The sequence below is a fragment of the Colobus angolensis genome, unplaced genomic scaffold, assembly GCF_000951035.1.
Source record: "Colobus angolensis palliatus isolate OR3802 unplaced genomic scaffold, Cang.pa_1.0 Scaffold88, whole genome shotgun sequence".
Classification (NCBI taxonomy): domain Eukaryota; kingdom Metazoa; phylum Chordata; class Mammalia; order Primates; family Cercopithecidae; genus Colobus; species Colobus angolensis.
In genome coordinates this window covers 3,705,817-3,731,378 of record NW_012122709.1, presented here as the reverse complement: position 1 = coordinate 3,731,378, position 25,562 = coordinate 3,705,817, and the positions used below count along the sequence as shown (strand labels likewise).

At 49.1% G+C, this 25,562-nt stretch overlaps 5 protein-coding genes across 11 annotated transcripts in view; 1 reads left to right on the top strand and 4 right to left on the bottom strand.

Annotated features, from left to right (window-relative positions):
- The window catches only part of TM9SF1 (transmembrane 9 superfamily member 1), a 7,461-nt gene extending 3,403 nt beyond the window's left edge, over positions 1-4,058 (bottom strand). The window contains exons 1-4 of one of the 3 annotated variants that reach the window (XM_011930777.1): positions 3,444-4,058; positions 2,776-3,137; positions 740-1,361; positions 267-452 (exon numbers count right to left, since the gene is read on the bottom strand). In XM_011930777.1, coding sequence (XP_011786167.1) covers positions 267-452; positions 740-1,361; positions 2,776-3,120 — 1,153 coding nt within the window. In that variant the 5' untranslated portion in view covers positions 3,121-3,137; positions 3,444-4,058. Of the gene's footprint in view, positions 1-266; positions 453-739; positions 1,362-2,775; positions 3,153-3,443 lie in introns of all 3 variants that reach the window. The other 2 variants (XM_011930779.1, XM_011930778.1) reach the window with 2 other exon arrangements.
- Positions 4,059-12,115: 8,057 nt separating this feature from the next.
- Positions 12,116-14,687, top strand: TSSK4 (testis-specific serine kinase 4). Of its 2 annotated transcripts, none has more exons than XM_011930766.1 (4): positions 12,116-12,600; positions 12,961-13,175; positions 13,601-13,964; positions 14,405-14,687. In XM_011930766.1, the coding sequence occupies exons 1-4, from the start codon at positions 12,376-12,378 to the stop codon at positions 14,585-14,587; spliced, it is 987 nt and encodes a 328-aa protein (XP_011786156.1). In that variant the 5' UTR covers positions 12,116-12,375; the 3' UTR covers positions 14,588-14,687. The 2 variants fall into 2 exon arrangements, with proteins under 2 accessions (XP_011786156.1, XP_011786155.1); XM_011930765.1 differs by having other exon boundaries at positions 13,571-13,964.
- Positions 14,688-15,904: 1,217 nt separating this feature from the next.
- CHMP4A (charged multivesicular body protein 4A) lies at positions 15,905-19,663 on the bottom strand. Its single transcript, XM_011930754.1, is given in 7 exon segments — positions 15,905-16,224; positions 16,635-16,770; positions 16,941-17,055; positions 18,123-18,300; positions 18,388-18,537; positions 19,503-19,605; positions 19,607-19,663. Coding segments are annotated over 7 exon segments (798 nt in total). The 3' UTR covers positions 15,905-16,165.
- Positions 19,664-20,038: 375 nt separating this feature from the next.
- MDP1 (magnesium-dependent phosphatase 1) lies at positions 20,039-22,167 on the bottom strand. Of its 3 annotated transcripts, none has more exons than XM_011930756.1 (6): positions 22,015-22,167; positions 21,834-21,894; positions 21,650-21,760; positions 20,594-20,701; positions 20,364-20,497; positions 20,039-20,253 (listed from the first exon to the last, which is right to left on the bottom strand). In XM_011930756.1, exons 1-5 carry the CDS (start codon positions 22,049-22,051, stop codon positions 20,401-20,403), a joined length of 414 nt encoding a protein of 137 aa, XP_011786146.1. In that variant the 5' UTR covers positions 22,052-22,167; the 3' UTR covers positions 20,039-20,253; positions 20,364-20,400. The 3 variants fall into 3 exon arrangements, with proteins under 3 accessions (XP_011786146.1, XP_011786147.1, XP_011786145.1); XM_011930755.1 differs by having other exon boundaries at positions 20,047-20,253; positions 20,412-20,497; XM_011930757.1 differs by lacking the exon at positions 20,364-20,497 and having other exon boundaries at positions 20,648-20,701.
- Positions 22,168-22,947: 780 nt separating this feature from the next.
- NEDD8 (neural precursor cell expressed, developmentally down-regulated 8) overlaps positions 22,948-25,562 on the bottom strand; it is a 15,754-nt gene continuing 13,139 nt past the window's right edge. Inside the window, exons 2-5 of one of the 2 annotated variants that reach the window (XR_001000527.1) lie at positions 24,440-24,487; positions 24,192-24,274; positions 23,113-23,314; positions 23,020-23,065 (exon numbers count right to left, since the gene is read on the bottom strand). Coding sequence is in view for 1 of the 2 variants with exons in the window: in XM_011930758.1 (XP_011786148.1) it covers positions 23,218-23,314; positions 24,192-24,274; positions 24,440-24,487 (228 nt within the window). In the remaining variant the exon portion in view is untranslated. Of the gene's footprint in view, positions 23,315-24,191; positions 24,275-24,439; positions 24,488-25,562 lie in introns of both variants that reach the window. The other variant, XM_011930758.1, reaches the window with a different exon arrangement.

Here is a 25,562-nt window from a genome sequence, read left to right as displayed (position 1 = left end):
CTCCTGACCTCGTGATCCGCCCGTCTCGGCCTCCCAAAGTGCTGGGATTACAGGCTTGAGCCACCGCGCCCGGCCCTAATTTTTTGTTATAGAGACAGGGTCTCACTATGTTGCCTAGGCTTGTCTCAAACTTTTGGACTCAAGTGGTCCTCCGGCCTCGGTCTCCCAAAGTGCTAGGATTACAGGTGTGAGCTACTGTGCCCAGCCACAATGTATTCTTAATTCCTAAGTCCAGAAAGGCCCACCAGGGAAAGGAAAGTCCTCACCAGAGAAGAGACTGGTGGTGAGAATGATGTTCCACACCCAACGCTCGCCTCCAATCTGCCGGTAGAAGTGGCTGGACACGTAGCCAGAGATGCAGCAGGTCAGGGCATACAACAAGATGGCTGCCGAGTTAATGGCCCCATGACGGTGCACATTGAACATGCCCAGCAGTGCCATGACAATAATGCCTGCAGGACGGTAGTGGAAAGCCCATGTTAGGCCTCACCTGTGTCTCTTCTAGCAATTTCAGAGGAATCAGCCCCCCCTTCTCCCAGACCCAGGGCCTCCAGCAAAACAATCTCCCCCAGTTTTGCTATCCAGAAAATCTACAATAGAATATGCGCATCCTTGCTAGAGCCACCTTATCCCTTAGGTCTGCCCCTCTGGATAGAAGATCCACAGACCTTTTCTGAACAAACTCCATACCTAGTTCTACCCCATGAGATAAATCCCCAATTCATTTTTATCACCTCACCAGTGCCAAGGGCCAGGAACTGGGCGCCCACGCCAAGCACAGCACAGAGCAGACCACGGTATGGGGGGAAGCGGAAGACATCTGTATGGATAATTTTCCAGCCATTGTCACCTTGGTCAAAGTCATCACCAGAACCTGCAGAGGTGGTCTCCTCATCTAAGTTGTACCGGGCCAGGTCATTCCGAAGCACACGCATTAGAATGACAGCCACAAAACCCACCAGTAAAAACACAAGCACCATGGAGTTGATGATGGACAACCAATGGATTTCCAGTGTTCGAGGAAAGAAACCACCATCATCACCACGGCGCCTGTCGCTCCGACGCTCTACTGAAGTCTCAGACCAGCGCACGCTGTAAGTGTGGGTAAGGCCTAGGAACTCATCAGGTCGTAACCCATCCAAGCTGTGGGGCTTGACGTCCCGCACTGAAACATTGGCAAATATAATTCGGTCTCCATGGAATTCTAGGTGGAAGTCCAAATGGGTCCAGAGTCCTATCTTGTGGCTGTGTGGCAAGAAGCCGCTCTCCTCCATGTAGCCCACAAAGCCCCGGATTGGCAAGTCATCTACCACAAATTCAAAGTAGTACAGTTCTTCGATGGCCTGGCGCAGCTGCTCCACCTATAAAGAGCAAGTCAGGAGTTGGTCACACAAGACCTCCCCAGGCACAGAGTTAGAGCAAAGTTTCTCACCTTCAGCATTACTGATATTTTGGGGTGGATAATTTTTTTTTTTCGAGATGGAGTCTTGCTCTGTCACCCAGGCTGGAGTGCAGTGGTGCAATCTTGGTTTACTGCAGTCTCTGCCTCCTGGGTTCAAGCAATTCTCCTGCCCCAGCCTCCCGAGTAGCTGGGATTACAGGTACCCACCACCACAACCAGCTCATTTTTGTATTTTTGATAGAGACAGGGTTTCACTATGTTGGCCAGGCTGGTCTCAAACTCCTGACCTCATGATCCGCCTGCCTCAGCCTCCCAAAGTGCTGGGATTGGCCAGGTGCGGTGGCTCATGCCTGTAATCCCAGCACTTTGGGAGGCTGAGGCGGGCGGATCACGTTACAAGGGCAGGAGATGGAGACCATCCTGGCTGACATGGTGAAACCCCGTTTCTACTAAAAATACAAAAAATTAGCCGGGCATGGTGGCAGGTGCCTGTAGTCCCAGCTACTCGGGAGGCTGAGGCAGGAGAATGGCACGAACCCAGAAGGTGGAGCTTGCAGTAAGCCGAGATTCCACCACTGCACTCTAGCCTGGGTGACAGAGCAAGATCTGTCTCCAAAAAAAAAAAAAACGTGCTGGGATTACAAGCGTGATCCACCACACCCGGCCTGGGGTGGATAATTCTTTGTCATAGTGGGGTTGTCCCGTGCACTGTAGGATGTAGCTTTCCTGGCCTCTTCCCATTACATGCTGGTAGTACCCCCAGCTGTAACAATAAAAAATGTCTCCAGACATTGCTAAATGTCCCTTGGGGGACAAAACTGTTCCCCGTTGACAATCACTGGATTAGACTCCAGTATGTTGAGATTCTCCAAAAAAAAAAAGAGCAAGTATGACTTGACAGGGTTAAAGCCTAGAAAAAGGAGAGTGGTAAGGTGTAAGGAGGTCTGGAGTGGACTAAGGAGAAGTACCAGGATTCCCTAAAGAAAAAGCATGACAGGGAAGGTTAGGTAGAGACTACAGGAAAACAGTTAAGAAACAGCCAAGAGATAGGCATGGAAGGAAACAGAAATATGTAGGACTGACAGCTGGGACCTCATGACTAACAGAGAAGCTTGCAGCAAGAAACCGTGGGCTCTGATATCAGTTCTGCAATTCACTGTCAATGTAATCTTGAAAAAAGTAACTTCTAAGCAAGTTCGTAACTTAGTCAACTGAATTAGAATAGCATCACCTACCCTGCCTGCCACACTGGGTTGTACTGTAGTTAGAATCAAATCAGACAATTTCCATAAAGGTACCCTGAACCATACATGTAAGGCACTGTTAGTCTCTGGGAAGGAGGACTACGTGATAGCCAATGTGGAGAGGCTGACCTGTGCAGAACTGAGCTGCATGTGACACAGAATTCTCTTCTCCACGTTTTCCCGAAAGCGGATCTCATACAAAGACTCAGCCATTCGGTCCCCATCCAGCACTTCACCCAGGCTAAGGCTTTTGTGACGTATCTTCTCAGGGCAGCAAACTGGAAGCTGATAGTAGTGGTAAGTTTCCTGAGGGTTATGGTAGGGTCCCACTTTGTTGACATATAGAATAACAGGGTCGCCGGCCTTGTAGTGTGTCACGCCTTCCACCCCTGGCCCATGGCCTGTGCCCAGCAACAGTATCAGGATTGGCAACCACTGGCAGCTCCAACTTCGAGGGTTCCCTACGACTGTCATCCTTAAGGCAGTGGAACCTGTTTGGGGGAATCCTGAGGTTACAGAAACCAGGGAGGTTACAGAAACCCCAGGTCAGGTGCCTCGAACTGAGGTCCCCTGGCTTCACTTGCTCCCATTGACCCCCTCCCCGCCCCCACCCTACCCCACTTCTATCCCAAAGACCCCGCTCCACTTCTGCTCTCTCATCCTCCCAACCTGGGGTCCATCCCTCCCGCAGCCCGTCCGGCCCGGAGTCTCTATTTCGCGCCCTGGACCGTTTCCATGACAACGCCGCGCGGTCTCGCACCTCGGGTCCCTTCCCGCCATAGCCCCGAGGTCCTCACCGCGCGGGAAGGGCTGGCCGAGGCGGCGCCAGCGGCCTCCGCGGCCCCGTAGCTGCCCTTGGGCTCCTGCCGGGGTCTCTACCAGAGCGGCGCGGTAGCGGCGGGTTGGAGAGGACCTGCCAACCGACCTCCACGGGGTTGCCCGCTGCTGCGCCTGACAGCGGCGGCTGCGGCTACACCGCGCTGGACACGGCTCTGGCTTACTCAAGAACTCCCCGCTGCGCCTTCTCCATCTGGAGGTCCGGCCCAGCTCCGGGGACCCCGTGAGGCTCGGCTCGCCCCGCCCCGCCTGTCCTGGGCAAGGCGGGGGTCCTCCCGGCGATCGGCAGCGCGGCCCAGGACACGTCAGTCTTACCACTTCCGCCCTCACCGGCGGGGACCTCACCCTGGCGGAAAGCTCCTTGCATTGAATGTAGAGGGCCTTAGACGCTGCGGCCCCTGAGGACCCCTTCGCGATGGCTTCCCGGGGAGGGGGCTGAGGCTTGGCAGCCAGGACCCTGACGCCCCTTCGGGAGAGGAGTGGCCGCTAGGCCGCTCGCTTGCTCCGGGAAAGATTTGGGGTTTGAGAGCTCTTGGCCGGGAGGCTCGCGCTGGCCGAGACCGGAGAGGTGTACCCGCGGGCAAGAGCCTAGCGGGGGCCGGGGAGATGGAGCGCAGGCGGCGGCTTTGTTCGAAGCACTTGCCGGCTGAACCACCAGCTGCTGAGCCCTGAGAGGCGGTTCGTGGCCCCCCCCAACCGGGGAAGGGGCTCTGGGCATCTGTCCCATGCAAGGGTCCCACCGTCTGAATCTCACCTCACTCCTCTCCCACCTGTCACGAATGGCCCGCGCCAAACTAATAAATATGTAATAGGAATGTCTTCCAGAGGCTCTGCTGGAGACTTCCCTGGCCGCACAGTGAGCGTTCAGTGCCCCGCCATAAGCAAGCCAAAACCCGGTCTGGCGCAGAGGCGCGCAAGGAGAGAGGGTGTCTGTCCTTTCACTCTCTGAGTTGGGCAGCCTGACACGGTTATTGTTAATTGGTAAAGTATCTCGCGGTCCGTTAGTCTTCTTCTATGTTTTTGTTCTTATTTATCTCTGTGTATGTCTTTGGGCTTCTCTTCACTTTGAATGGCAGATTATTTTGAAAAAGTTTACCCTTGTGTTTGTCTCAGCGATTTTAAAGGGGATCTGCCTTCTAGGGAGTTCCCCTTGAAAATCGGACCTTTGAGTAGTGACTTCTGTTTTACCACCTGGGAGCAACATGTAAGGAAGTGGACTTAAGGTTCTCCCCAGGGGAAGAAGCACAGTGGAAAAATCACAAATGACTTCTGGCCTGAAAAGACCCTTAATTTACCTGCTTCTACAATTACTACCCTTTATGACCCAGTTCATCTCCCTGCAGACATAGGTGAGGGTCAAAGAAGTAGATGGTGGAGTTTTTTAGACAATCAGTGAATTTTGTAATTAGAAAAAGAACTGAGGTCGGGCACAGTGGGCTCACACCTGTAATCCCAATGTGTCCGAAATTGGTGGGTTCTTGGTCTCACTGACTTCAAGAAGGAAGCTGTGGACCCTCACGGTGAGTGTTACAGTTCTTAAAGATGGTGTGTCCAGAGTTTGTTCCTTCAGACGTTCAGATGTGTCTGGAGCTTCTTCCTTCTGGTGGGTTCGTGGTCTTGCTGTCAGGAGTGAAGCTGTAGACCTTCATGGTGAGTGTTACAGCTCTTAAAGGAAGCGCCTCAGGAGTTATTTGTTCTTCCCGGTGGGTTTGTGGTCTTGCTGGCTTCAGGAATGAAGCTGCAGACCTTTGCCTTGAGTGTTACAGCTCATGGCAGCATGGACCCAAAGAGTGAGCAGCAGCAAGATTTATTACAGAGTGAAAGAACAAAGCCTCCACGGGGTGGAAGGGGACCCCAGCGGGTTGCCACTGCTGGCTCTGGCAGCCTGCTTTTATTCCCTATCTGGCCCCACCCACATCCTACTGATGGTCCATTTTACAGAGAGCTGATTGGTCCAATTTGACAGAGTGCTGATGGTACGTTTACAATCCTTGAGCTAGACACAGAGTCACAGAGTGCTAGTTAGCTAGATACAGTGTTAGCTAGATACAGAGTACCAATTGGTGTGTTTACAAACTTTGAGCTAGACACAGAGTACTGATTGGTGTATTTACAAACCTTGAGCTAGACAGAGTGCTGATTGGTGCATTCACAATCCTTGAGCTAGACACAGAGTCAGAGTGCTAGTCCTCCAAGTCTCCACTGGGTTAGCTAGATACAGAGTACCAATTGGTGTATTCACAAACCCTGAGCTAGACACAGAGTGCTGATTGGTGCACATACGATCCTCCAGCTAGATATAAAAGTTCTCTACATTTTTAAAATCAGGATTCTCAGGGGAGGGGTTACCTGGTCATCAGCATTTTCTTTTTTTTTTTTTAAAGCAAGCACTGAGGCCGGGCTCAGTGGTTCACACCTGTAATCCCAGCACTTTGGGAGTCTGAGGCGGGTGGATCACCTGAGGTCAGGAGTTCGAGACCAGCCCGGCCAACATGGTGAAACCCTGTCTCTACTAAAAATACCAAAAAATTTGCCGGGCGTGGTGGCTCATGCCTATAATCCCAGCTACTTGGGAGGCTGAGGCAGGAGAATCACTTGAACCTGGGAGGCAGAGGTTGCAGTTATCTGAGACTGCACTATTGCACTCCAGCCTGGGCAACAAGAACCAAACTCTGTCTCAAAAAAGTAAGCACTGATTTTTTGTTTTTTTTTTTTTTTTTTTTTGAGACGGAGTCTTGCTCTGTCTCCCAGGCTGGAGTGCAGTGGCGTGATCTTGGCTCACTGCAAGCTCCACCTCCTGGGTTCACACCATTCTCCGGCCTCAGCCTCCCAAGTAGCTGGGACTACAGGTGCACACCACCATGCCTGGCTAATTTTTGTATTTTTTAGTAGAGACGAGATTTCACCATATTGGCCAGGCTGCACTCGAACTCCTGACTTTGTGATCCGCCCACCTCAACCTCCCAAAGTGCTGGGATTACAGGTGTAAGCCACTGCACTCAGCCTTATCCTTTTTTTTTTTTTTGAACAGTGCAAATGTCTATAAAGCCTTCCCTTACATCTCCTCCCAGGTTTGTTTATAGCGTATCTCACTGTACTGTTATTTTACTTCTTATGTGTCTTACTCCCTTGGTAATTTCAAACTCCTCACAGGAAGACTGTAATTTATTCATCTCTGTTTCTTCAGGACCTAGCAGTATTTTTGTATATATTAGGCAGCTTAATACATGATCCTTGCATGAACTGGTTTACCCCCCGTACATGATGAGAGACTAGAGTTGCCACCAAGTTACCTATTCAGGGGTCAGCCTGTGGGATCAGATGGGCAGGATTGGGTGGGCCCCCTTACCATGGTGTGCCCTGGAAAACTGCTCATCTTGCTAAATTGAGGATGTAGAGCTGGTCTCCAGCAGAACTTTGGAACCATCCTGCCAGCAAGGTCAGACTGTCAATAAATAGGAATTTATTGCTAACCTGTGGCATGTTCTGTTCTTGAAGTATTTGTTCTGTTTTGGAGGATGGAAGATACAAGAATTTGGATTCTTCCCTTGTTCTTTCCTCTGCCCCTCTGTCCCCCGCTGATATAGTTGGGATAGTTATCCCTGCCCGAATCTCATGTTGAAATGTAATCCCCAATGCTGTAGGTAGGTCCTGGTGGGAGGTTTTTGGATCATGGGGTTGGACCCCTCATGGTTTGGTGTAGTATTCACCCTATGAGTTCTCGCAAGATCTGGTTGTTTAAAAGTGTGTGGCACCTCCCCCACAACTCTCTGTCTCACACTCCCATTCTCGCCATGTGACGTCCCTGCTTCCCCTTCACCTTCCGTTTTGATTGTAAGCTTTCTGAGGCCTCCCCATAAGCTGAGCCAGCACCACACTTCCTATACAGCCTGCAGAACGGTGAGCCAATTAAACCTCTTTTTTTTCTTTGAGACGGAGTCTTGCTGTGTCGCCAGGCTAGAGTGCAGTGGTGTGATCGTGGCTCACTGCAACCTCCCCCTCCTGGGTTCAAGTGATTCTTCTGCCTCAGCCTCCCGAGTAGCTGGTACTACAGGCATGCACCACCATGCCCAGCTAATTTTTGTATTTTTAGTAGAGATGGGGTTTCACCATGTTGGCCAGGATGGTCTCAATCTCTTGACCTCGTGATCCGCCTGCCTAATTCAGCCTCCCAGAGTGTTGAGATTACAGGCGTGAGCCACTGCACCCAGCCTAAACCTCTTTTCTTTACAAACTACCCAGTCTCACGTTTTTGTTTGTTTTTGTTTTTGAGACAGGGTCTCACTTTGTCGCCCAGGCTGGAGTGCAGTGGTGCGATCTTGGTTCACTGCAACCTTCACCTCCCAGGCTCAAGTGATCCTCCTGAGTAGCTGAGACTGTAGGCACATGCCACCACACCTGGCTAATATTTGTATTTTTCGTAGATATGCGTCTTTGCTATGTCGCCCAAGCTGGTCTTGAACTCCTGGGCTCAGGTAATCCACCTGCCTTGGCTTCCCAAAGTGTTGAGATTACAGGCATGAGCCACCATACCTGGCCTCAGGTATTTCTTTCTTTCTTTTTTTTTTTTTGAGACGGAGTGTCACTCTGTCACCAGGCTGGAGTGCAGTGGTGCGATCTCGGCTCACTGCGACCTCCAACTCCCTGGTTCAAGTGATTCTCCTGCCTCAGCCTCCTGAGTACCTGGGATTACAGGCAGGCGCCACCACGCCCAGCTGATTTTTGTATCTTTAGTAGAGACGGGGTTTCACCATGTTGGCCAGGATGGTTTTGATATTCTGACCTTGTGATCTGTCCGCCTCAGCCTCCCAAAATGTTGGGATTACAAGTGTGAGCCACCACGCCTGGCCTGGTATTTCTTTATAGCAATGCAAGAACAGCCTAATACACCCACCACACAAAATCTTTTTTTCCTGTTTTTTTTTTTTTTTTTTTTTTTTTTTAGACAAAGTCTCACTCTGTAGCCCAGGCTGGAGTACAGTGGCATGATCTCGGCTCACTGCAACCTCTGCCTCCTGGCTTCAAGAGATTCTCCTGACTCTACCTCCCAAGTAGCTGGGATTACAGGCGCCTGCCACCACACCCAGCTAATTTTTGTATTTTTAGTAGAGATGAGTTTCACCATGTTGGTTAGGCTGGTCTTGAACTCCTAACCTCAAGCAATCCACCAGCCTTGGCCTCCCAAAGTGTTGGGATTACAGGCGTGAGCCACTGCGCCTGGCTACAAAATCTTAAATCTAAATAACTCCTCTGTGACCACAACCTCCTGTTCTTCTTATTCTCTCAATTCCTACCAAACTTGTTTTTCCATTCCAGTGACACCTGCAACTCCTCCCTCTGCCCCTTTGGCCAGTTTCTAGCTTGTCTTCTGTGTCAGCTGCCTTGTTATAAAGAAATACCTGAGACTGGGTAATTTATAAGAATAGAGCTTTAATTGGCTTGTGGTTCTGCAGGCTGTATAGGAAACATAATGCTGGCATCTGCTTCTGGGGAGGCCTCAGGAAGCTTACAATCATGGCAGAAGGCAAAGGGGGAGCAAGCATCTTACACAGTGGGAGTAGGAGCAAGAGGGCAAAGGGGGAGGTGCTACACACTTTTTTAAATGACCACATCTCATGATAAGTCACTGCAAGAGGGTGGTGCTAAACATTCATCAGAAACCCACCTCCATGATCCAATCACCTCCCACCAGGCCCCACCTCCAACACTGCAGATTACAATTGACCATGAGATTTGGGTGGGGACACAGATCCAAACCATATAATCTTCCTTACCCATGCAGCTTAGATTCCGCATTCCATCATTTCAGCCACATTCTTGCATATGTTTTTTTTTTTTTTTTTTTTTTTTTTTTGAGACGGAGTCTTGCTCTGTCTCCCAGGCTGGAGTGCAGTGGCGCAATCTCAGCTCACTGCAGGCTCCGCCTCCCAGGTTCATGCTATTCTCCTGCCTCAGCCTCCCGAGTAGCTTGGACTACAGGCGCCCGCACCACGCCTGGCTAATTTTTTTGTATTTTTTAGTAGAGACAGGGTTTCACCGTGTTAGCCAGGATGGTCTTGATCTGCTGACCTCGTAATCCGCCTGCCTCGGCCTCCCAAAGTGCTGGGATTACAGGCGTGAGCCACCACGCCCGGCCAGCACTGATTTTGATGTGTACCCAGATTATATGAGCATACAAGGTAGAGTCAAAATAGCCTGGCATATGAGACTGCTCAGACCTGGATCCTAATTACTTCTCGAGGTACATTCCCCTTCTGGAACCCTATCCTGTATTCAAATAGAAATACTAAATATCCTATTCTCTCAAGCTGTACTACAAGCCTCATATTGTTCCTCCTGCCTAAACCACTCAATCTCCTATTCCCTACTTATCCTTTTTTTTTTTTTTTTTTTTGAGACGGAGTGTCACTCTGTCACCAGGCTGGAGTGCAGTGGCATGATCTCGGCTCACTGCAAGCTCCGCCTCCCGGGTTCCCGCCATTCTCCTGCCTCAGCCTCCCAAGTAGCTGGGACTACAGGCACCCGCCACCTCGCCCGGCTAATTTTTTGTATTTTTAGTAGAGACGGGGTTTCACCGTGTTAGCCAGGATGGTCTCGATCTCCTGACCTCGTGATCCGCCCGTCTCGGCCTCCCAAAGTGCTGGGATTACAGGCTTGAGCCACCGCGCCCGGCCGCATATGTTCTTGATGCCCCTCTCCCACTGTTGTTTCATTGCAGCTGCCAAGCAAAACCCTAAATCATCCATCAGCATTCAAGTACCTATAACCAAGATGCTAAAAGAATCACAAAACTATAGTATGTATCTATGGACAAGTTGTTCTCCAACCTCAGTTGGGCCAATGCTACTCATTTTCTAAACCAGCTCTTTTCTGTTCTCCACAATTCATCTGTCTTCTCATCAGTTGACCTGCCTATATAGCTTAGTGGGAGATGAAGTAAGAGAAGCGATTACAGACACCATGTTAGGTGCTGTGACAGACAAAGTCTTGGGCCTGTGGGAGCACCCAGGAAGAAGGAATATCTAACTGAAGCTTGAGCAGTCAGTTAAGGTTTCTTTAAAACAGCTCCGCTGGGCGTGGTGGCTCATGGCTGTGATCCCAGCACTTCGGGAGGCTGAGGGGGTGATCACCTGAGGTCGGGAGTTCGAGACCAGCCTGACCAACATGGAGAAACCCCGTCTCTACTAAAAAATACAAAAGTAGCCTCGTGTGGTGGTGCATACCAGCTACGTGGGAGGCTGAGGTGGGAGAATGGCTTGAACCAAGGAGGCGGAGGTTGCTGTGAGTCAAGATTGCGCCGTTGCACTCCAGCCTGGGCAACAAGAGCGAAACTCTGTCTCAAAACAAAAACAAAAACAAAAACAAAACAGCTCCTATGCCAAGTTCTCAAGGAGATCTGGAGTTTGCCACAAATACAGAAAAGCAGTTTTGGAGTATTATGTGTGTGTTAAAAAATAAAATTGGGGAGGTAAGCAGGATCAGACTTAAAGGTGTATGAAAGAATTTGGATGGACTTGATCCTGAAGAGAATGTGGAGAAACGGAATTGTTCCAAATGGAAATAAAATCAGATTTATGCTTTGGACTTGGGATGGACTGACTGGAGGACAGCAGAAGGCTGGCTGGGACCATCTGTTGGATGATGGAGGCATGAACTAAGGGAGTGGCAGTGGGCTCAGAAAGCCATGAGAATATTATCAAAGAGATCATCAGGAGGTAGAAGAGATAGGATTTGGTGATAGATTTAATGTAGGGACTGAGGCAGGAGAGTCTGGGATGACATTTGAGTGTCTCAATTAAGGGTGATTAGTGTACAACTCACAGAAAGGTCTGCGAGAAGGAAATAAGTTCACTTATTGATATGTTTAAGTTCGAGACGGATATGGTAAGTTCCATGCCTGGGGCAGACATGGCCATGTAATACTGGCTGCTCTATCTGAACTCCAGAGATATATGGGATGGAGATGAAATTAGGAGCAGTCAGCATAAATGTAGTATTGACACCATGGGTATGGACAAGATTAAGGGAGGATGTGAAGGTTTGAGAAAATAAAGCTTGTGATAGAACACTTGGGATATGATTAAGGGATGGATGGAGAAAGATATAGCTTCAGTGAAGGCTGAGGAATGACCAGAAGGATGTGGAGGAAAACTAGAGAGTTCTGACTCATGAAATATAAGAATGCATTTCAAGGTTAGATTTTCCTAGAACATGTTCAATACTTTACTACTGCAATACTTTCACACTTGTATTTCTCATTTTCTCATGCTGCATTATAAGCTCTAGGATCATAGTGTCTCTATTGGCCTTATTGAACTAAGGCGCTGCAATGGGTTTGGAAAGCCTTGAGTGTATCATTAAAAAGATAAGTAGGAGATAGCAGAGACAGAAGTTGATGAAAGATTGTAGGTAGGGATTGAGGAAGGAGGAAGGGTCTGGCATGACATTTGGGTGACATTTTATCCAAGTATTCACACTGTCTGGTACTCATATATTAATGAAAGGGCTAATCTTTAGGAGTTTCAGCAGACTGTGGAAGGTGCCTCTGGGAATGAGTATGTTTCCAACTGCACTTCATTCTCAAGTTTTGTGGCCAGCGATGGATAGGAGGATTGTGATGTATTCAGAACATGGGACCTTGAGGAGTTCCGTAACCAAAAGGACAAAGTAACAACAGCCAGTGGAGACAAAAAGAACTTCTTCTCTTTCTTTCCCCCTCCAACTTCCTAGTGGAGGTCTGAGCCCAGCATCCGAGACTTGTGTGACTATATAGGCAAACATTTGGAGACCTACTTCACTTTGATACCCTAGCCTTCGGGAGCTCAAGGTGTTGGCCTTTGGATAGGAAGCTTCCAAGTAGTAAAGCTCCCTGCTCTCAGCAAGCCCAACACCATGGGGAAGGGAGATGTCGTAGAGGCAGCACCAACCACCACAGCCTACCACTCCATCATGGATGAATATGGTTATGAGTTGGGCAAGGTCATTGGCAATGGCTCCTATGGGACAGTATATGAGGCTTTCTACACAAAGCAGAAGGTCATGGTGGCAGTCAAGATCATATCAAAGAAGAAGGCCTCTGATGACTATCTTAACAAGTTCCTGCCCCGTGAGATACAGGTTGGAAAGGGGGCTGGAAGAGGGAACTGGAGCTTGGTACTAAAGCTGCTTGAGGTTTCTCAGAAGGGGTATGGCCACGAGGGGTGGGGCCAGAAATCCCTAAACCAGAACTGAATGTCTCACTAGCAGCTGGGAAAATTTATGTAAGTTAAACCTCTTTCCCATCCACCCACTCACCTCCAGCCCCCCAAAAAGTAAAGGTGCAAAACATAGCATTTGACCATAGGCCACCAGTTCTCTGGGGTTGAGGGGTTGATCCTATTGCAAAGTTCTAAGTCAGTAGCTGAGGGCAGGAGATGGCTGGGAGTGCCGTCACGGTTCTCCCTTCCCAGGTTTGATGGGTCCTTCTTCTGGGGTCAGGTAATGAAAGTCTTGCGGCACAAGTACCTCATCAACTTCTATCAGGCCATTGAGACCACATCTCGAGTATACATGATTCTGGAGCTGGCTCAGGGTGGTGACGTCCTTGAATGGATCCAGCGCTACGGGGCCTGCTCTGAGCCCCTTGCTGGCAAGTGGTTCTCCCAGCTGACCCTGGGCATTGCCTACCTGCACAGCAAGAGCATCGTGCACCGGTGAGGGCGCTGCCACCCAGACTGGGTCCTTTGCCTTCAAGGGGGTTTTATGCACATCTCCCATTTCCTGCCCTTTTTTCCTTTCTCGAACTCCCTCTTCAATATCTAGGCCTATTCATGCACTCTATTTTAATCATATGGTCAAGGATACTGATAAAGTACTCACTGTATGCACAGCATTTTATGAAATACGATGGTGAGCTCCCGGTGGTCCTCAGATACCATCCTCTCTCTCTCTCTCCCTACTTTGGGCTCTGCTCACAACTCCATGGCTTTCCTTCCTCTCTACCTTGTGCCCTTATAATGGTTTCTACCTCCCACTTCTTCTTTCCTCATCTTTACCCTCGGACCCCTGGCCCTTCAGCTCCCAGTCTAAAACTAAGCCCTCTCCCCAGCCTGATGCCCAGCCTTTCTGCTGCTGGTAGGGACTTAAAGTTGGAGAATCTGTTGCTGGACAAGCGGGAGAATGTGAAGATATCAGACTTTGGCTTTGCCAAGATGGTGCCTTCTAACCAGCCTGTGGGTCGTAGCCCTTCTTACCGCCAAGTGAACTGCTTTTCCCACCTCAGCCAGACTTACTGTGGCAGCTTTGCTTATGCTTGCCCGGAGATCTTACTAGGCTTGCCCTACAACCCTTTCCTGTCTGACACCTGGAGCATGGGTGTCATCCTTTACACTCTAATGGTCGCCCGTCTGCCCTTTGATGACACCAATCTGAAAAAGCTGCTGAGAGAGACTCAGAAGGAGGTCACTTTCCCAGCTAACCATACCATCTCCCAGGAGTGCAAGGTACTGGCTACCTAAGGAGGGGTGAGCCCTCAGGGATGACCAACAGGGAGGGGTGAATATCCAACCTAGGCCTCCCAACCCTGGGGAAAGGCTCTTCCCACACCAGAGCCATCTCACACACTAGCTCCTGTCCTATAATAAACAGTATGGAAGGCATAAAGGACCAACCACTAGTCTCCAAACCTTGCTTGATACACAGGTTCCAGCTTCTGTCTCTTTAGGCCAGAAGGGAATTATGGAAAGCATTCCTCCCAAGGAACTTTTCCCTTCCCCTCCAGGGAGTTAACTGCCTGACTCCCCAAGATAAAATCAGAGCCACACCCACTTTGACCAGAGTGGTATGATGGGCTATCCTGCTTCTTTCTTAGGTCCAGCTGCTCATTGCCTGTGTGGCACAATGGAGAAAAACTCAGGCAAGACCTCTCTGTCCCCTGCTCTAGAACCTGATCCTCCAGATGCTACACCAAGCCACTAAGCGTGCCACCATTCTGGACATCATCAAGGATCCCTGGGTGCTCAAGTTCCAGCATGAGCAACCCACCCATGAGATCAGGCTGCTAGAGACCATGTGCCAGCTCCACAACACCACTAAACATCACCAATCCTTGGAAATTACGACCTGAAAATGGCTGAAGGAGGGGGCTGAGAGAGGAGCAAGCAGGAGGTCTTGGGTCAAAAATCTTTTATACCAAAAATAAATCTAAGCCTGATTTAGTTTCATCAGCTAGGGTCAAAGACATTCTTTTCTTAAGGCAATCTTATAGCAGGGAACACTGCTGGGGTAAGAGACGATTTCTGCCCACAGCCTGTAACCAATAATCTTGACACTGTGTTAAATCAACAGTATAATTCATGATGTGGCTCACAGGAGATGGGGTGCTCAGATTAACACTCTATTTTGGGAAGCTTTATTATTCAACTCAATATATGCTCATTATTTTACATCTTTGTGCTGTTTAAATGCTCAAGCGGTGGGGCAAAAGCCCTGGTTGCTCCACTTTGATTATGGCTCTGCCTGTCTATAGTCCAAGATGAGGGCACTGTTAGTTCTTTTAGAAATGGGTATTCGAGCTGGGTGCAGTGACTCACGCCTGTAATCCCAGCACTTTGGGGGACCGAGGTGGGCAGATCACTTGAGGTCAAGAGTTCGAGACCAGTCTGGCCAACTTGGCAAAACCCTGTCTCTACTAAAAATACAAAAATTAGCCGGGAATAGTGGCACCTGGCTGAGGTGTGAGAATCACTTGAACCCAGGAGGCGGGGATTGCAGTGAGCCGAGATCGCCCTACTGCACTCCAGCCTGGGTGACAAAGTGAGACTCTGTCTCAAAAGAAAAGAAAAGAACAGAAAAGAAATGGGTATTTGGGTGTATGAAGGACCTTGGTTCCTTTTCCCTCTTCCAGTGTCACCTTAACCACTACTGACAGAATAGCAGGAAGACAAGGCTTCTCACACTGTTGTTCCCAGACACAGAATTCAAACCAAGCCTTGTAGTAGTGAAAGCTACTATGGGTTCTGGACAAACGAAAGCTACTTGCTCCTTCCATTCCAAGTAGCAAAGCTACTTGCTCCTTCCATGGTATTCTCCCTCGTCCTTGAAAATGGGCTTTGTAAAATAAATTTGGGGTTGTCTTGGCAGAGGCACGACCAGGGGAAAGCAATGAGGGAAGACTCAGAGATGCCTACACATGGTTCTAAGTGGTAGATGGCAGTTTCTTCAATCACAGCAACTAGGCAACTCTAGGACAGACCGACTTGAAAGATGTAACAGTGTTTGTCTGGAACATAGGTTGAGATATTAGGAATGCCCATTTGTTCTATGTTCCAACCTCCCTTCTTTGCTGTAATTATTCATTGCTTGAAATAAGGCTCTTGAGGACAAGGCTCCAAGGGCCAGGGGAACAGCTTCAGGGGTAGACAAGGCAGTATAGACACTAGGATTCCATCTGCCCAGTTTTATTGGGAACAAGGGCATTATAACTGCTATCAAAGAGAAGGGAGCCCAAGGGCTCCTTCTGTAGCAAGATCTTCTTCAGAGTTGAGCCAGGGCTGGGAAGGCAAGAGACCCTTTTTTCAGGCAGGGTCATACTACCACCCTCAGCAGGCCTTCCCCAAAAAGTTATTCTCCTTTAGCTCAGCATTTGGCACTTAAGGAAAAAAGGACCAACAAAGGTAGCATTAGGAAGACAAGCCCAGATTTATCAGGATACCCACTGAGCCAACTGCTTTAGTGCTTCTTCATCTTCATCCGCTTTGGGAGCTTTGAGGACAAAGATACCCAGAGAAAAGAAAGGAGAAGGATTAAGGTCTCAGCAACTCCAACCGTCCCCTGCTATGACATTCAGAGCCTGCTGAATTCTCTCTCCCCACAAAAAACCTAAAGGTGTGGTCCTTCTGCTTGCTAGGCTGCTGTTCAATCCCACAGCACCTTTGTGCAAATTAGAAAAAAGGTGCCTCTTGCTCCTGCCATTTGTAGCCCTAAACCAGGGTACACAGCTTGCTGAGTGAAGCACAGGCTAGTGGGTGCCCATATGCAGTCAACAACCTGCACAACTGCAGCAGCAGCCCTTTCTGTGTGGCTCCTTTGAGGCAGGATGGATGAGGAATAATCTTTTCCCACACCTCTCCTACCCTCTTAAGTCCTCAAGACAACAGAACAACCCTGCATACCTGGCTCTGCCGGCAGATGAGTAGAAGGTACACTAGGCAATTTGACTGGGGGTTCTTCCTCCTTGTCGCCCACACTTAACAACTCCTGGGCCAATTCCTCCTGTTCCAGCAACTCTAGCTCCTCCAGCAGTTCATCCTGTATAGGGAAGACAAGACCATTTAAGATGAAGAAAAAAACTTCTACCTCCAAAAACATACTGCTTTTGAAGTTCCCTCCCAAACTTGCCCCAAGAGCCTCTCTTGGGTGTTCCTTCTGGCCAGTCCCATACTTTCTCCAAAATGCCCTGACCCCTCACCCCCAATCACCTCATCCACATCATCTCCAAAGCCCATAGGCCGAGAAATGGCATCTGAGATCTGCTGGGCCACCTCCTGTTGTTCTGTGATGTCAGTCATCAGTTCATCTACCTTGTCAATGTCCCTGAGAATGAGATAGACAGCTAAGAAATCAGGCAACAATGCCCCCTTGACTTCCTCATCTCAAATGAATGAAACCCCTCCTGCCTTGTATTGTCACACTGATAAGCCCATAGCTATCAATCAGAAGAGATCCCTGGAAAACTGCAAAGATGCAAGTCTGGACTAAGAAATAGCAAGGAGCCACACTGGAGAGGATAGATTTCCTTCCCTTTCCTGAAGGATCTTTAAGAATTAGAAAAGGTAGCCGAGAGCGGTGGCTCATAGTTGTGATCCCAGCACTTTGGGAGGCCAAGGCAGGTGGATCACCTGAGGTCAGGAGTTCAAGACCAGCCTGGCCAAAATAGTGAAACTCCGTCTCCACTAAAAATACAAAAATGAGCTGGGAACAGTAGTGCACAACTGTAATCCCAGCTACTCAGGAGGCTGAGGCAGGAGAATCACTTGAACCCAGGAGGCAGAGGTTGCAGTGAGCCGAGATTGTGCCACTGCACTCCAGCCTGGGTGACAGAGCGAGACTCTGTCTCAAAAAACAAAACAAAACAAAAAAAGAATTACAGAAGGCATCTTTCCTCCCTAGAATGCCCCAGGCAGCGAAAGAATCTTATAGGAAGCAAGGGGCAGACAGAGGTCTAGCCATTACAAGTATCTATACTGCAAATCTACATTCTGAGAGGCTTTAAAGTTTAAAGTGTGAGGCCGGGCACGGTGGCTCACGCCTGTAATCCCAGCACTTTGGGAGGCCGAGGTGGGCAGATCATGAGGTCAGGAGATCGAGACCATCCTGGCTAACACAGTGAAACCCCATCTCTACTAAAAATACAAAAAAAAAATTAGCTGGGCATAGTTGCGGGCGCCTGTAGTCCCAGCTACTTGGGAGGCTGAGGCAGGAGAATGGCGTGAACCCGGGAGGCGGAGCTTGCAGTAAGCCGAGATTGCCGCCACTGCACTCCAGTCTGGGCCACAGCGCAAGACTCCGTCTCGAAAAAAAAAAAAAAAAAAGTTTAAAGTGTGATAGCAAGCCACTCTTCCCAGTTCTTGGGTCCCCTCCACCCCTTCCCCCGTACCCACATGTCCTGGTAGGCTTTCTTCATGCCTTGGGCAGCAAGCTCCATGGTACGAAGGACTTCTGCATTGGTCGTGGCATTCTCAATGGCCTCACGCTGAAACTCCAGGGTGGATAATGTCCCGTCAGTTTGTGCCAGCTGCTGTTCGAATCTTTTCTTCCTCCGCAAAGCCTGTAGGGCAGCTGACCCAGCCGATACCCTTACCATCAAGGGTCAGAAGCACCTGCTTCCCATCTGGGCCCTCCCCATAGGCTTATTTCCCTCATTACCTCTCTTATTCTTGGTCCCATACTTCTTGGCTGTTTGTAGCTCCTGTTGAATCTTCTGCTCCAAAAATTCCTGTTTCTTGATCAGAATCTTCTCTGTCTCCTTCAGTTTCTGTATTGCTTCTTCAGGGGTTGGCCCTTTCTCCTTCTTCCCTGAGGAGTCCAGTGGAGTAGGCCCAAATTTTGTGAAGGAAAAATATTAGCCACCAATCATTGAATACATAGTATGTGCTAGGGACCTGTGTTATTGTTAATCCCCAAATCTCTACAATGAACGTGCTCTCTCTTCACTTAAAAATGTGAAAACAACCATAAAGATGTTAAAAATCACAACTAATAAGAGATTGTTCAGGAATCAAAATGTGGCAGTATGAGTTCTAAAACCAATATTCTTTTTACTATTCCTGGCTGCCTTTTTTTTTCTTTAGGCAAAGTTTCGGTCTTGCTGCCCAGGCTGGAACGCAATGGCGTGATCTCGGCTCACCTCAACCTCCGCCTCCTGGGTTCAAGCGATTCTCCTGCCTCAGCCTCCCAAATAGCTGGGATTACAGGCATGTGCCACCACGCCTGGCTAATTTTTTGTATTTTTAGTAGAGACAGGGTTTCTCCATGTTGGTCAGGCTGGTGTCGAACTCCCAACCTCAGGTGATCCACCTGCCTTGGCCTCCCAAATTGCTGGGATTACAGGCGTGAGCCACCGCGCCCGGCCAAGAAGGCAGTCTTTCTTCTTCATCTTAGATCCCTCTTGCCCAGCACAAAGTATTATAGAACAAGGTTTTGAAAAGGGCTGAAGACAGCAGGAAACTCGTCTTCAAGCCTGAACATTGAAAGCCAGCACAATCGCCACGCCCTCAACTCAAGTCCCCTCCCCGATCTTGAGTTCTTCCCTCAGAGAGTGAGGGAGGGCGGCGGACGGGAACCAGGCGCCTTGACATGGTGTGCCTTTTGGCACCGGCGATGAGCCTTGCTCCGCCATCGGCCGCCGGGGTTTTCCAGTCAGCCTGTCTCCTGATTCTCTTCCCCTGCCCGGCGCAGCGGTCTGGCCGAATCTCGCCGGGATCTCCTCTTCCCCTGCACCAGCCAGCGCCTCCTGGCTGGCCAGTCCCACCCCGGCTCACCCTTCCCGAAGAGCCTGCCGAGACCACTCATCGCGAGCTCGCCTCTCCCGCCTCCGCCCCTCGGCGTCCTCCAAACTTCCGCCTTGCTCCTGGGAGGGTGATGGTCTCATCACACAGGGACCAGCCTTGCCCAATCCCTCCTCAGTGCTCCGCCGCGACATCATCAAGAGGCGCAAACGAGACCACCGCTGTCACGTGACCCAAGCCACCAGTCCCAGACCGAGGTGCTCCTCTTAAAGCAGCCACATCCTTTTCCGTTACATAAAAAGGCAGTCCTGTCTCCACCCCAGAGTATGTGCTTGTTCTCCGAAAGGAAATGTGCAGTGTGATTGCACCTCAATGTATGGGGTCAGTGGGAAAACTCTTCATGCTCTTTACAGGGCTCAGGAAAGTTGGGGGGTATAGGTTCAAGCACTTGGGGTTGCCCTAAGTTTAGATAGCAAACCTGATGCAGTCTAATGTCTCACATTCTGGTCTTTGCACCTCAGGACAACCAACCCCATTTCACAGGCTAGAAAAATAGAAACTCCCCACACTGTGAGTAAAAATCTCTACTGTCACACGTAGATGAACTTTAATAAATTACAAATGCACCTGAAAATGTCTTCTTGATTTCCTTTCAGTTTAGGCCTCAAATGGGCTTTCCTCAAGGCTGGACCTCAAGGCCCAGTTTCGGCCTTTGCAAATGTCTCTAACCCTTGACTTAGAGTTTGAAGATTCATTCCATTCTGGATATGAATGCAGGTAACACCTAGAAAGATAAGAAGTCACATTTCATCAGGCTTTCAGGGTTCTCCATTATTACTCTGACCTTTGTGGGTGCCACCTATAGGGCAAACTATCCATCCTGTATGTGTCTACCTAATCCCTCCTAGGGACCCCAAATGGCTGTTGCTCGTCACTCAGTACCCAGTTTGCTGACGTCTACAATATTCCGCCTCTCATCATCGAAGAAGATCATCTGGGAGAAAGGAATTCCAGTCTTCTGGTGCAACCTGTGGAAGATAGGGCATGGGTAACCAAGCTAGTATCTTGGTTTCCCAAGCCTCTCTGGTACTTTCTCACCCTGCTCCTCCCTTATGTCCACATACCTCTCAAAGTGTGTGACTTTGCTGCCTGGATAGATTTCCCGATGAACAAAGTACCTGATGAGGTCAAAGAGCTCCAGTAGCTGGTTGGCCCCTTCTATCTCACTTGTCCTGCAAAACGGTGTAAAAGATGGGATTACCAAAGTGAAGGGCCAGGGCTACGTTAACTTATTAAGCAAAGTTAGTAAGTATAACCAGGGAAATTAACTTGCTGTTTTTCTGGGATGGACAGGCATCCTCAGCCTCTGTTTAACTCCATTGCCTTCCTGTTTGACAAAATTGGTGCTGGGCCAAAGTTTTAGTTTTTGTTTTGAGACGGGGTCTAGCTCTGTCACCCAGACTAGAGTGTAGTGGCCCAATCATGGCTCACTGCGGTCACGACCTCCTGGGCTCAAGTGATCCTCCCACCTCAGCCTTCCAAGTAGCTGGGACTACAGGTGCACGCCACCACATTTTTTTTTGGTAGAGACGGGGTCTCCCTCTATTGCCTAGGCTGGTCTCAAATTGCTGGGCTCAAGTGATCCTCCCGCCTAGGACTCCCAAAGTGCTAAGATTACAGGTGTGAGTCACTGTGCCCGGCCTCACTTTTTTTTTTTTTTTTTTTTTGAGATATTGTCTCACTCTGTCACCCAGGCTAGTGGACAGTGGCTCCATCTCAGCTCACTGCAACCTCCACCTCCTGGGTTCAAGCGATTCTCCTGCCCTCAGCCTCCCGAGTAGCTGGGATTACGGGCACGCGCCACCATGCCCGGCTAATTTTTGTATTTTTAGTAGAGACGGGGTTTCACCACGTTGGTCAGGCTGGTCTCGAACTCCTGATCTCGTGATCCGCCCGCCTTGGCCTCCCAAAGTGCTGGGATTACAGGAGTGAGCCACCGCGTCCGGCTGCCGGCCCCACTTTTTAATAGTTAAAAGATACAGGAGATCGTTCAAGGAGAAAAAATTGCAAATACTTGCAAACTTGCACCGCCCCTATTTTTGTAGCCCAGGGGTTTCACTGTAAGTCTCTTGCATGCACCCTTCAGCATTACAGTATCAGTTGTCAGTCGCTCTTCTTACCTTGAAGCAGCCGCACCGGGCACCCCAAGACTCTGCAATCGTTTTAGGACCTCAGGCACCTCTGGGTACAGTCGGACGTCTTGGCCCCGCCTATCTCGTACAGTTCCATCACTGGAGAGGGCAAGAGTGCGCTCAGCCATGGCTGGGTCCCATCTCGCCCCAGTCCTCCCTGTCCCTACCTCACCTGCTCTTATGGAACGGAGGGTCTACGTGCGTGTCGACCCAGAAAGGCCAGAGAGTGTAATCTGAGAGAGGAAGGAGAGGGAAGGTTCAGCCTGGTGGCGGGGGACGCAGGGATTCGGGAGCTGCAGTTAGGGGTATGGAAAAGGAGGGCGCCTTACAAAATTCTCCTTCCCGTCCCTCACCCAAATCAAAGACTGCCAGCTTCGGTAGCCGCGCCATGACCCGCACCGCAGGCTGCGCGTAGCAGAGTTGGTGCTTCACCTAGGGCCGGTAGAGAGCGCGGCACCTCCGGCAGCTAAGGCGGCCACCCCGCCTGCCATAGACAAACGGCGACTAGAGCGTCGCCACTCGGGGCGTCATCAGCCTAGATATGGCGCAAGAGGGTCATCTGATGCTGGGCGGGGTAGAGGATTGCAGCGAGGTACCAACACGACCGCCACACGCAACCACAGCAGTCAAGTATCTCCGAGGCATTGGCCACGGACATCCTCCCTACTTCTCCACTCCACCCAGCCTTGCCCGATTCTATTACACTAAGAAGCCAGGGAAGAAGGAAAGCGTTTTCTAGCACCTGCCTGTTCTTGAGACTCAAGTGATACATTAGTTTGTCACTCAATCTTTCTCCATTATCAACCTTTTGATAGTGCAGAACTCAAAGCCCTCAGTAATATTCCAGCCAGAGTGCAGTGTCAGCCAAACCCTTGAGGGCGTTCTCCAACCAGACCTAAATGTCCAGTAGAGCCACATTCAGAGAGAATTCACTCTCCGAAGGTTTCCACCATCCATGTCAGCCCTACACTGGTAGGTGTTTAACGACCAGTTTGTGGGGAGGAACTGATGTGTAGTGTTTGCCAGTTTTTGTAAATAATCCTACCATGGCCAATTTCAAGCTACCAACATGAAGTCACTTATGAGAGTTGGAAAGAGGTGCCAATAGTTGGCTCTCATTAGCCACTAGGAACTGGCTCCAGCACACCACTAAGTATGTTTTCCTAGAGTCTGATAATCCTTCTAAGAGCACCATCCCTTCCATTGTCCAATTCCTTCACCCTGCTATAACTGAGTGAGCATTAGGTCCATTTTTATTTCAGTCAACTTGTGCAACAGAAGAAAGATTCCAGGAGGCCAGGAAATATTTTATTGACAACCAGGGACACAGCCATAAGAGAGGGAAGCACACAGGACTGCAAACTAACACCCAATAGCCAGCAAGGGCCCTCTGGGCCAGGAATACTGAATCCTGGGGTCCTCACAGTCTCCCACCAGTAGATGTACAATACTGGGCATCCAGGGGAGGGGGCAGTGGCTCTGGTGTCCCAGAGAGTGAGAGGATATATGATGCCTCATTATGAGCGACACGGTACGGAGGTAAAATGGAGGGTCCATCACTGCCTAAGACCACCTCCTCCTCTCAGAGCCAACACCAGGTGAAGGACTGAACCACCTAAAATCTTGTAATCAGCTGCTGTCTTCTCATCATTCCTGCAGGAAAAGGAAGCCGAAAAAAAAGACTTAGGAGTTTTTTTTGTTTTTTTTGTTTTTTGACAGAGTCTCACTCTGTCATCTAGGCTGAAGTGCAGTGGCACGATCTCAGCTCACTGCAACCTCCGCCTCCCGGGTTCAAGCAATTCTCCTGCCTCAGCCTCCCGAGTGGCTGGGATTACAGGCGCCCACCACCATGCCCAGCTAATTTTTGTATTTTTAGTAAAGATGGGGTTTCACCATGTTGGCCAGGCTGGTCTCGAACTCCTGACCTCAGGTGATCCACCCACCTCAGCCTCCCCAAGTGCTGGGATTACAGGCGTGAACCACTACGCCCAGCCAGAACAGGAGTTCTTAGTTTCATGGATCTCTTTGGGGGTCTGCAAACTTGAATGAGAAAAAAAATCCCATCTTTATTTTTACTAACCCCCAACTGAAATTTAACATTTCTTCTAACTTTAAACAAAGCCCAAAAACCACAGTAGTATTAGCAATATAGGCAAATTGTTAACAATAGAAATTACTATTTTCTATCATGATCATTTATAGGTATCTGGAAAATATTTCAAAATTATGGTCATATTAGACCTACCATTAGATCTTATTAATAAAAAAGTACTTATATTACTATATCACAAATTTGTTTTAGTATTTTAATAACTATTTCAATATAATTAGTTTTCTTTTAATTCTATATATTTTGTTTTATGCCTGAAAAAATCTTATTCTGAGAAGGGGCTTAGAGGCTTCACCAGATTGCCAAAGGGTCTAAGGCACCAAAAACAGGAGGCACCCCGATCCACCTCAGTACGTGCCCCCTCTCATCTTCTCATCTTCACATAAGATTGCCACGCTGTCATTCTCACTCCAAACTCACATCTGTTTGCCACTGTAGATGAGCCTCTGCTGTTGTGGGGGGATTCCCTCTTTCTCCTCCACACGCTCCTTGATCCGCTCCACCTTTAAAGAGACAAGTAGTCAGGGGCTGCTCAGGGGTAGGACCATGGAAACGGAAAGAACAAGGGCTATGCAGACAGCGTAAGAGCAAAAGGACCAAGTTCATAAGCATATGCAAACAAATATACATGGCAAGAAGTGCATGAAGAGGAGCTGGGCATGCATCACCTTGTCTGTAGGTTCAATGTCAATCTCAATCTCCTTTCCGGTCAGCGTCTGAAACAGGCAATGGTTTCATGAGTCCTTAAAGCCCAATGTACAATTTGTCTTCTAGGTAAAACATCCTATCTTGGTCTTTGGGATCTGATGCCTTCTAAAAGATGCATATTCTTAGCTTTGGAGAATGAGAAGGCTTTGAACATACCTTCATTTATCAAATATTTTTAGGCTGTGAACAACTTTGATAGGGCAAGATTCTTTGAACCATCAGATCTTCTTAATTCCATGAGTCATCTTCCAAAATCAGTCCCCCAAAATCAGTGAGAATATTGGCATTCTTTTGGATGATATGGCAATGAAAGGTATCTTTTATTTATTTATTTATTTATTTTTGAGATGGAGTTTTGCTCTCATTGCCCAGGCTGGAGTGCAATGGCACAATCTCAGCTCACCGCAACTTCCACCTCCCAGGTTCAAGCAGTTCTCCTGCCTCAGCCTCCCGAGTAGCTGGGATTGCAGGCATGCGCTACCACACCCGGCTAATTTTGTATTTTTAGTAGAGACAGGGTTTCTCCATATTGATCAGGCTGGTCTCAAACTCCCAACCTCAGGTGATCCGCCTGTCTCGGCCTCTCAAAGTGCTGGGATTACAGGCGTAAGCCATTGCACCCAGCCTGAAAGGTATCTTAAAAAAAGTCAGAAGGACCTTGTTCTAAATATCAATACTAGAAATTAATATTCAGATAATTCAAAGAATTCTCAAGGACATCAGAAATCACCTCTGAGCAGTATTTAAAAAAATGCTAGAATTGGCTGGGCATGGTGGCTCACACCTGCAATCCCAACACCTTGGGAGACTGAGGCGGGAGGATCAGTTGAGCCTAGGAGTTCCAGAAGAGCCTGGACAACACGGCGAGACCCTGTCTCAACCAAAAAAAAAAAATTAGCTGAGTGTAGTGGTGCATGCCTGTAGTACCAGCTATTTGGGAGGCTGAGGTGAGAAGATCCCTTGAGTCCAGAAATTACAGGCAGCAGCAGTAAGCCACAATTGTGCCACTGTACTCCAGCCTGGGCAAGAGGAAGACCCTGGCAACACCCTCGTGAAAAAAAAAAAAAAAAAAAAAAAAAAAAA

Coding starts and splice junctions, on each gene's coding strand:
- MDP1 (XM_011930755.1), bottom strand. CDS start 22,051: ATGGCGCGGCTACCGAAGCTGGCAGTCTTTGATTTGG. Junction 21,895..22,014: donor GCTGGCAGTCTTTGATTTGG/GTGAGGGACGGG, acceptor TTCCTCTCTCAG/ATTACACTCTCTGGCCTTTC. Junction 21,761..21,833: donor CCTCCGTTCCATAAGAGCAG/GTGAGGTAGGGA, acceptor TGCCCTCTCCAG/TGATGGAACTGTACGAGATA.
- TSSK4 (XM_011930765.1), top strand. CDS start 12,376: ATGGGGAAGGGAGATGTCGTAGAGGCAGCACCAACCACCACAGCCTAC. Junction 12,601..12,960: donor TCCTGCCCCGTGAGATACAG/GTTGGAAAGGGG, acceptor TTCTGGGGTCAG/GTAATGAAAGTCTTGCGGCA. Junction 13,176..13,570: donor AGCAAGAGCATCGTGCACCG/GTGAGGGCGCTG, acceptor CCCTCTCCCCAG/CCTGATGCCCAGCCTTTCTG.